Raw genomic sequence first — 10,090 nt, 5'->3', positions numbered from 1 at the left:
ATGTTACACCAGACGTGATCCACACTTTTCTAACTGGTGCAATAAATTAAAACTAAAGAGAGAATTTAGTTTTACTTACTGAGGTCCAGAAGCCTGCGGCTCCTCCTCCAGCACCATGTCAGGGGCGAAGTCTTCACCCATCTCAAAACATGTGTCCAGAGCATAAGATGGATGAAGCTCCAACCCCAGAATGAGCTCGAGAGCCGGATCACCCATGACTCCTTCTCGGTCGAGCTCAGTGAAAATAGTTCCTATTATTTCACTTTCCCAATCGTCATTGAGGAAGTCCATCACTCTAGGGTGGAGATCCATTCTAGAGAGAACATTGAACAGAAGAACGAGTTCCACAGTCGCCTTAAAGCCAAAATCCTTACAAGAATAATATCGTCAACACTAAGTAATATTTCTAAACATCAGAAAAGACTGCATTGATGATTTTACAGCCGTGTGTGTATATATATATATTTAATTATTATATTATATACTGCAGCATTTTCTCACAATTACACTATTAATTTCTGTACGTACAGTAATGTATATTGTTGTGAATCATAGTGAAATAGCTTGTAACTGAGTTTTCATGAACGCATCGTAAAGCGCCGTCGACTTCTAATACGCAACGTAAACAGGCATTGGAGTTTAAAGCACTGAAGGCGTTACTGCAGTCACTGACTGTAAACCAGCGTCAGTATCGTCAAAAACACTGCTTCTCTGTATCTGCCAAGTCAAACACATTTGGGGGAAATTACACTTTTAATTATTTATATTTCTGATAAGTAAATTTGTACTTTATATTAAACATTAGTACTTGGTATAATGGGAATGAACATTTTGCAAGTTATGGTGGATTCATGCATGTTTGTGTTGTTTGCTGCTTTACGCCTGCCGGGCCACGAGTTCTTCAAGGTCTCTGGCCTTCGGGCCGGAATATCTTATCTTGTAGCGTTCCTACCTTCTCAGCTCACATAGAAGCATACTTACACACACACACACACACACACCAGTGTTAACCTGCTTCGTTGTACCATGGAATGAGAATGTAACCGCCGACTTCAACGTTGTGAATAAAAGCGGGCAGCGGAGGGAAGAACTTCTCAGATTGATGAACGAGCTGTGAGGTGACTTCATTCTCTGCCCTCGTGCAAGAATCTTGATTGTTTTGACTGTTATTGCTCTATTTTCTATCATTCTAGCAGGTTTTCCACCTCACAGTTTCTGCCTTTTAATGTTCATTAAAACAGGTTTTTGAAATGTCAACATTTTCATATAATGATATGAATTAATAATTCTATTATATATGATGTTAATAATGATATTATCATGTTAATTAATAATAATATATATTTCTAGCACCTGATTCTGTCACATCGGCAGAGTTAACAACTTCATAAGTGTGTGTGTGTGTGTGTGTGTGTGTGTGTGTGTGTGTGTGTGTGTGTGTGTGTGTGTGTGTGTGTGTGTGTGTGTGTGTGTGTGTGTGTGTGTGTGTGTGTGTGTGTGTGTGTGTGTGTGTGTGTGTGTGTCCTGAAGACAGCTGGGTAGCCCAGTGGCAGAGGAAAGGTGAGGATCAGTGCTGCTCCACATACTAAACCTTCCTTCTCTTGTTTTGTCTGATTTGGTTCCACCTCTAGTTCAGTCTGCTGTTCTCAGGTCAGTGACCAACATCTTCTCACAGTTTTAAAATCCAGAGTCAAACACGGGAGAGGAAACTGCCTCGAGATACATCTCATATTTCTTTGTGGAAACATCCGCAGCAGAAGAGTTTCACTACGTGTTCCCAGAGTCAGAAGAAACGAGAGGAAGCAGCTTTTAGTTCCTACGCTCTTCACCTACTGACTCACCTCTTTAAACCAGGATTTAAAACTCTGTTTGCTCACACTTTCCACGAAACAATACATTTTGCTCTAGAAATAAATGTGCTTTTCCTCTGACTGTCCAGGTGCCCCAACTACTGCCTGTTTGTAAATATAGTGTGATCTAAACTTTACATCCAGGGTGTTAAACTGGCTTTACTTCAGGGACTGCAGCACCGTCTTCTTCAACTGTATCATGTTCAAATCTTCAATTAAAGCACACATCACTGTGATCATTCACATCAGTCTTGTATTTATTCATTTATTGTTTTAATTTCCAACTTGATTCACCTGATGAACGGTGAAATCCTTGATTGTTTTTCTGCTTCGTCACACAGCAAACTTCCAACCCGGCGTATACGCAGTGTCTGTGGCCGGCAGACTCCCTCCAGGTGCCTCAATACAGCAGAGCAGTGAATGTTCAGTGTCTCTTTTTGTTGTGTTGACTGACCTGTTGTGTGTTTGATCGCCCCCCTGAAGGTGTGGTGAGAGAGCTGAAGAGCCCAGGAGTCATTTACAATCCAGAGACAGTGAAGACGTGAAGCTGCACCCCGGCTGTCATGTCCTGTCTTCTTCATTTCTGTCCACATTAGAATCGTTAGCATGGATGTTTCTTATTTCTTTGGCCAACTGAAAATAAACCTCACTTTTATAGCAAAATAAACTTTGTGTTTGCAGCTGATTCTGAGCAACTCTCATGTCTATCATGCACAGCAGCCTTCATCCAAGTAGACAAGCAGAGTTCAAGAAGAGACAAAATGCATGGACACAGTCTGCCTGCATCCTCGTTGTGACAAACAAGCTTCACTAAAAACTCTTATTCTTTCATTTATCCAAAACAAGAACATGATAATGATTAGTAGATAAACCAAAACAAAGTGAAGGAGAGGAAAGAAGCCCAGCAAGCTGATATGATATCGTCCACATCAATAAACATTACTGTCATGAAAATATAAAACAACCTAAAAGGATTTAATAGAAATGATCAAAACACATCAAGTCAGAATCAGTGGGTTGTTGTTTGGACACGAGATTGTTTATTAGCTTTAAAAAGAGCCAAAGAAGAAAGCATTTTAAATGATTGGTCCTTCAGCGTTCCAGAAATTCCATGACGTTTGGCTGTACGACAAAGAGACGATGGAGTTCCTCGTTGGTCTGAATGTCTGATGAGAGCAGGAAAAAGTAGTGAAATGCATTTTGAATGACTTCTTATTATTGATGAATTGACATTTGTAGAATATTAAGAGATGAAATTAGTAAAAGTTGAAACTTTCTGAACAGCGTTGCAGTTGAATATGAGATAATTCTTTAAAAACTAAATTCAGAACATTTAACGGTGTTTCTTATTGATCATATTTGAACTTTTTGTGTCGTTGTATTTGGAGTCTGTTGGTCAAATAACATCCATGTCTGAGTTCATGTCAAACCTTCCTGACCAGCAGGTTTCTAAACATTTCTGTGACACTTTAACAACACAGCAAATGTAAGAATCTTATTTACATAGCTTGGATCACATCCGATACGATACGATTTGATCTTGATTTGATAGAGATTCAATTCTACACAATGCGATTTGGTGCGATATGATTCAACATGATGTAAAGAAATTATACTTAACGTATACTAATGATCACATTTTGCTTATAATCTACTAGAACTATGCATCACTTTATTTTATCTTCTTTTCGTCCTCTTAAAAAGCACAACACAAAAATCAGGTCTTGTCAGAGGGTTGGGATTTGAACCAGATTGAACATAAGAAACAGGAATCGGTTCCTCACATTTTGAACTAGTTTTATCACAGTCACAACGTAAACAGTAAACAGTAAGACGACAACAACAATCACTATCAATGAGAAGCTTAATGTGACACTTTCAATAGTGCAATGTCCAGATTCCTTCTGCCAGACAGACACTAAACTAAGATTTAAATTAGATATAATACAAATAATAATAGCCTTTCATAATTATGGTAGGTCTTTCACAATCTGACTCACTGACTCATGTTCAATGTAAATAACACTTTTGAAAACAGATATCTCTGTAAATGCCACTCACTGCTAATACCTAACTTGGTGGTTTGTTTCATGTGTGTTTTTATTTTCCAGGAAGATGAGTTAGTCCACATGTCCAGGAAGAAGCAGACTGCCTCTGCTGTCACAATAATCTAGTGACATTGTCGGAATCACACGATATCATTAAATACAACGTGAAGAAAATACAACGTGCAAAACAAATTTTCATGATGTATCTTTGGAAAAAGTACAACGTGAAAAAATCGATGCAACCGTGGATTTTACCGACGCAGTTTGGGAACATCCACTGCAAGGACTGACACAGTGAGACAGATGTTCAGTAAACACCAGAGGTTCATTCTGTGGAATTCATGTCCAACTGTAATAATTGAATGTCCTCCTTATGTCCTCCCAGTTATCTGTAAAACACATCTATAGACTCCACCTGCTCCAGAAGATGAAACAACTGCTAAGGAAATGCAGATCTGTAAATTGAACTACTGGAGCACAAGTTAAGGGTGGGTGTACTATGGTGAATTATGCTAACTACGAACTACATTAAAGGTATAGTAGAGGATTTTCTTCTTCCGGGTGGATCATCAAAATAACTGGTCCTCCCAATTGTCAATCATTCTGGTGATATATGACGTAAGGCCGTCGTACGTGCCCGTCCCTGCGCGCAGCTCACTCCACACGGTCCTCATCAAGCCGGTGGCCGACCCGACGCATTATTCTCTGACATTTTTAACAGTTTCACCCCCTCTGGTGCAAATCTTCTTGTAAAGTGAGCTTATGTGAGCGATGCCCACTTGTGACTTGTAAACAGAGCGTGCACGAGGAGAACTGGGCTCGTGCACGTCTCTCGCACGCGTTTTAGTAGGCGTTCCGTCTCGGGAGCAGGTACAGCGTTGCGCATGCGCATTTTTTTCAAACGGTGGAGAGGGCGGTTCTTTCCTAAAATTCCTGAAAATCCTCCTGTATACCTTTAACTAAACTAGCTCTTGTATTTGTAGGAAATAAAAAAGACCAAATGAATTGTGCATCATGTCTTTATTTGGTGGTGGTGGTGGTGGTGATCAGACCCCGAAGTGATGATGGCAAATAGTGTCTCTGACAGTTCTGCCATCCTGCATAGCTGACAAGTTAATAGGCTCATCATCATCATCGGGGTCCTCTCTATGTAGGGCAGGGTCCTCTCTACGTAGGGCAGGGTCCTCTCTATGTAGGGCAGGGTCCTCTCTATGTAGGGCAGGGTCCTCTCTATGTAGGGCAGGGTCCTCTCTACGTAGGGCAGGGTCCTCTCTATGTAGGGCAGGGTGTTGCTCTCCTCTAATAGTGGCAATATTATGAAGGACAACACATGCCACTATAACATCACAGTCATGGGTAACCCCTGTCACCCAGCAGAAGGCCATCAAACTCTCCTGTAATGTCAAGTGGACACATTAAATGATATGCATGAGGGAGAGAGGTGAATTATATTGTGCAAATCCTGAGGCTACTTACCAGGTTGCAGTCTGGTGCTGAGGTCTGACTTGTGGAACATCCGTGAGTCGTGTACAGACCCAGGCCACTTGGCCTCCACATTAGTTATGAGGTTTGCAGCATCACATATGATCTGGATGGTGCACAGAATAACAGATGTTTAACTATGATGCACTCTTTATCTTGAACATTCTGAAACAATCAATCCTCATGTACCTGCACATTGATGCTGTGAATGGACTTCCGGTTCACAAAATCTGCTTTTAATATTTTATATTAATATTTATGTAATGGATCTCATCATTCACCTGCAATCCTGTGGAACTCCTCCTTGATGACTCTTGAAGTTTCTCTCCAGGGAAAACAACAAAAGTTGCTAAAAACCTTTTAAGGGCCGGCACACCTTTCTGATTGGCTGCATACACTGCCCTTCCTCAGGTGCTCTGCGTCTCCAATGTTGTACAGAAAACTGCCATTTGCGAGGAAACGCAGCGCAACACACAATGTCTGCTATGACGTCAGGGCAAGGCTCCGGCTGGTGATGTTGCTAATGTACGGAGCGATTAAACTGTGGATGTACATAATGGTCTCTGCAGTAAAACGGTGCCACTCAAAAAGTAGGTGTCTGGAAATGCCAGTACATCTATGGTCTGATGATGATCTGTCTGCCAATATTACATTCTCGGCGAAGAAACGCTGCGCCTTCATCAATCGGATCATTATCAAAAGGACATTCCATATTGAGGGAATAAAGTTGACGTCTAATTTGCCTCGGGAATGAGGCACTGCAGAACTGTTTCATCAAAACTCCCCCGCTGAATGAGGAAATGAAATCCCGTGTCCGTCTGAAAGGGGGCGGAGCCAGAGCAAAACTCCAGGTTCACTGACAAAAACCTGCTCCCGACCAGGTTAGTTCTAGAGCGTCTGTTGCCCTGGTAACTGACCGAGAGTTGACGTTACCCCTCTCTGTGAAACAGGCTGGAGTTACCCCTCTTCCTCTGGTTGAAGTTACGTCCCGTTGTGAAACAGAAAACCCAGCATTTCCCTCAACTCGGGGTTAATTGACCTGGCGCTGTCAGTAAACTGCTTCGTGAAACGGACCTCTGGCGTCGTCGATAAATCTGCTTTGTGAAACGGACCTCTGCTCTCTCATGCTTGTTCAGCACCATCTGAAGAGTCGCCTCCAGAAGCTTCTTTTCGTCTTTTTCTTGCCCTGGAGTTTCTCCTCTAAGAGCTGGTTGGCCTTCGTTAGCCTGATCTTCTCATCCAGCAGCGTCTTGTTCATATCCAGCATTTTATTGCACTGAGTGCGGAAGGTCTCCTTCACAAGCTGCACGGACTCGTTCTTATGCTGCAGAGACTCCTTCTTACGCTGCAGGGTCTCCTTCTCCCGCTGCAAGGCCTCCTTCTCCTGCTGCAGGGCCTCCTTCTCCTGCTGCAGGTTCTCATTCTCCTGCTGCAGGGTCTCCATCCCATGTTGCATGGACTCCTTCTCCTGCTGCAGCCTGTCTCTCTCCTCCACCACCTGCTGCAGCCTCTCCTCCAGAGTTTGAAACTTCTCCGTCCTCATGGTCTCAGCTTTCCTGAGGTCCAGACCTTTTATTTCAAGGAGCATTGCAGGGAGGTTCTCCATTTCATGTTTAAAACCTTCTCTGCCTCTTTCAGTCATTTTCCAAACCTGTTTTAAAACAACCAACAAACGTGGGGGCTACTGTGCTAGCTGGTGCTTTGTCCGTGTAGGTCAGCAATTGAAATGATTGTGCTGCTCCGACGTGCCTTATATATTTGCAGATCAAAGGCACAAAGTTCAGTTGCTGACGTCCTGTGATGCTTTGATGCTTACATCTTGCAGGCATCCTCTGATGTCATCATGCTCCCATCTTGGGATCAAAGCCATTAAATCAAAGGAGCTGTGATGAGGACCGGGCTCTGAGGATTTCAAACTAAAAGCCCCACACATTTTTTCAAAATAAAAGTATTTTTCGGTTAAAATCTTCAAAATGTATATTTGATCAATATTTAAATGGAACAGAGGCCATGATGGGGCCGACCCCGCCAGGCCAGAGGCCAGAGTGCATGGTCCCGATCAAGGCTGCTTGCAGCTTCAATTTTAAGTTACTTATACAGTTTTGGTGCAATGGTTTTGCCTCAGTTTAAGCTCATGCTCTCTGTTCACATGTATACATGCTACGAATTTTAATACCTCCTGTGTAATAATCTGCTGCAAGAACGTGGAATAAAACAATAAAACATGAGCATCATCCTCTGCTCCTTGATGCCTCGATACGTCTGACTGAGATATTACTGTATTAACAGAAAACTTAAATCAACTTCTTATTTGAAATATATTTATATATATAGTATATATCCTTGACACTTTTGACAACTAATGTGTCCTCCTGTCTCATGACAATAAAAGCTTAAAGATCCCCTGCCAGATGCATCTTTTCCTTGTTCCGCTCTTTTGCTGCTACACAACATAACAATAGCTGTTCCTTTTTAAACTCAATGTTCGTTATGTACTCTCTTTATAAAAGGGTATCAATGTGATAAGATCAGCAGATCATCGTCACTTCTGTGTGTAGAAATCTTCAGTGAGGCGGCCAATGCAATGTCCAGTGCTGCAATCTCAAGTATTTATTAATCAGATTAACAAACAAGGAAACCAGCATGAATGGAAACCTAGTAAACAGGCGGATAGCACACCAGTGCCGTTGGTTTATTTCAGTTTATTTGTGACATTTTGAGACAACGGCATCATCACAGTGTGACTCCCGTCGTACTGGATAATGCCAGTTTCTCAGAGAGTGAAAGCAGAAAAGGTCCATCACAGGTTGGCTTTTTTCATTCATACTTGCAGTAGTGCTTGAGCGCCTCGGGCAGCGCCAGCCAATCAATGGCCATCCTGTGGACTATGTGCTTCTGAATGGCCTTCCTGCACAACGTCTGCAGGGATGCAACTGAACAGACAGAGGAGGAACGACAATGATGAGAAAGACTGCAGGAGATTAACTCTTCTCTTAACTCTTCAACTAAACCCTTGATTGAAAGCTGCACCAGAACTGTAGAAAACATTCCATTAAGACACAGGATGATTGTAAAGAGATAGAAAATGATCGCAAATCTGAAAGAGACAAAATGAATCTGAAGCCCACAAGAATGATACAAAACTCCAAAACTCACATCCATACTCCACCTGGACGATTCGGACGCACTTGGTGGCGGCGAAGACGTCCACCACAGCGTACAGAGGCTGGATGGTGGGGATCCCCTTGGCCGAGGCGCCCATGTCCTCACCGTTGATGACGATGTGCATGTCGCCCAGTTCAGGGCCTTTGGGCACAAATAGCACTCCGATCCTGCTCCGCCTGGCCGTGGGTGGCAGAGCGTTCGTTTTGTACAAGTCGTCCAGAATGTGACTGAACCGCCCGGGCCGACTGCGCCCCACCAGCTTGTCTCTGGGGATTCGAAAATTCTCAATGTACAGGTGAGTGTCGGTGAAGAAAGTCTTTGGCTTCATGTTGTTTCCTCCCTCGCCTCCTCCATCTTCCGCCTCTCCTCGCCCAAGCCTCCGTCCTCCAGCTGCTCCGTCCTCGGCTCCTGGATCCTCCTCGCTTTCCATGATCTTATTATGGTTTCGAGTGATGGCAAATACCCAGCTGTCCCCCGAGTCGGTCAGGTCTGGGATGGAGTATTCAGGCACCGCCTCCAGGCTCCGGGGGTCTCGGGAGGTCAGGCCGACCCGGAGGTGTCCACACCAGCCCAGCTCTTTATCTTCGATCTCTATGAGGAATATCTCTCCGGGCTTCAGGGGGTCTTTGCTGAAGCAAACCCCATTAGCAAAGCTCTCCATGCGGGTGGCCTGAGTCCCCGAGTGGTCCAGTCTGACGTTGACGCCGTGGATTGGGTGAAATTCCAGGAACTGGTCATTGAATGGCTCCATTTCCAGAGTTGGTTGCAGCGATTCCAGTAGTCCTTCTAGTTGACGGAATGGAAATTACAACCTCCGTGGACCTGGAGACAACAAGACGTCTCCAGTTTGCGTGGCTGTAGAAACCCTTTCCAATCGAACAGACAGTGTGCACGCATGTGTGCGTATGTGTGTGTGTACGGACTGCTGACAACTTGCATGTGCTCACATTGAGACACAACAACTTGAAAAAAGAAGCGGCGGAGCCTCTGAGCGTCAGCGCCACTTCTGGTCCTGATCTATTTTTGAACTGCTGCACGTGTCAACAGATGGCAATTTGCGTGTGTGTGTGTGTGTGTGTGTGTGTGTGTGTGTGTGTGTGTGTGTGTGTGTGTGTGTGTGTGTGTGTGTGTGTGTGTGTGTGTGTGTGTGTGTGTGTGTGTGTGTGTGTGTGTGTGTGTGTGTGTGTGTGTGTGTGTGTCGGGGCTTGGAGGGGCCAGTGCACACATGCTTGCAGTCATTCACTCTCACACAGACATGGTGGCGGGTGAGGGTGGTGGTGGTGGTGGTGGGGGGGGGGGGGTTCCAGGGTCTTTGTCTTTCACCTTCTTTTATCTGTAAGGTCTCCATAGCTCCACCCTGTCCTCCTAGTTAGTCACCCTAGTGTCTGCTGCTGACCCTCCCCAGGGTTGAGACGACCCCCCCACTATAAGGAAGGACCCCCTTTGTAGCTGGACTGGGCCAGGAGCAGACGTTGGTCCTTCACTGCCTTTCCCTTCCTGGAGGATGTCGGCCTGTTGTAGTGATTGAAATATTTACCTGGGAAA

At 44.1% G+C, this 10,090-nt stretch overlaps 1 protein-coding gene across 1 annotated transcript; it reads right to left on the bottom strand.

Moving 5' to 3' along the window:
• Positions 1-8,175: 8,175 nt before the first annotated feature.
• On the bottom strand, positions 8,176-9,393 carry LOC308145732 (neuralized-like protein 2). The gene is made up of 2 exons (XM_080517261.1): positions 8,537-9,393; positions 8,176-8,313 (listed from the first exon to the last, which is right to left on the bottom strand). Exons 1-2 carry the CDS (start codon positions 9,294-9,296, stop codon positions 8,198-8,200), a joined length of 876 nt encoding a protein of 291 aa, XP_080373387.1. The 5' UTR covers positions 9,297-9,393; the 3' UTR covers positions 8,176-8,197.
• Positions 9,394-10,090: the final 697 nt, after the last annotated feature.

Source organism: Blennius ocellaris (genome assembly GCF_963422515.1).
Source record: "Blennius ocellaris genome assembly, chromosome: 21".
NCBI lineage: Eukaryota > Metazoa > Chordata > Actinopteri > Blenniiformes > Blenniidae > Blennius > Blennius ocellaris.
The sequence above is the reverse complement of the archived record's forward strand: the minus strand, read 5'-3'. Positions and strand labels throughout refer to the sequence as shown.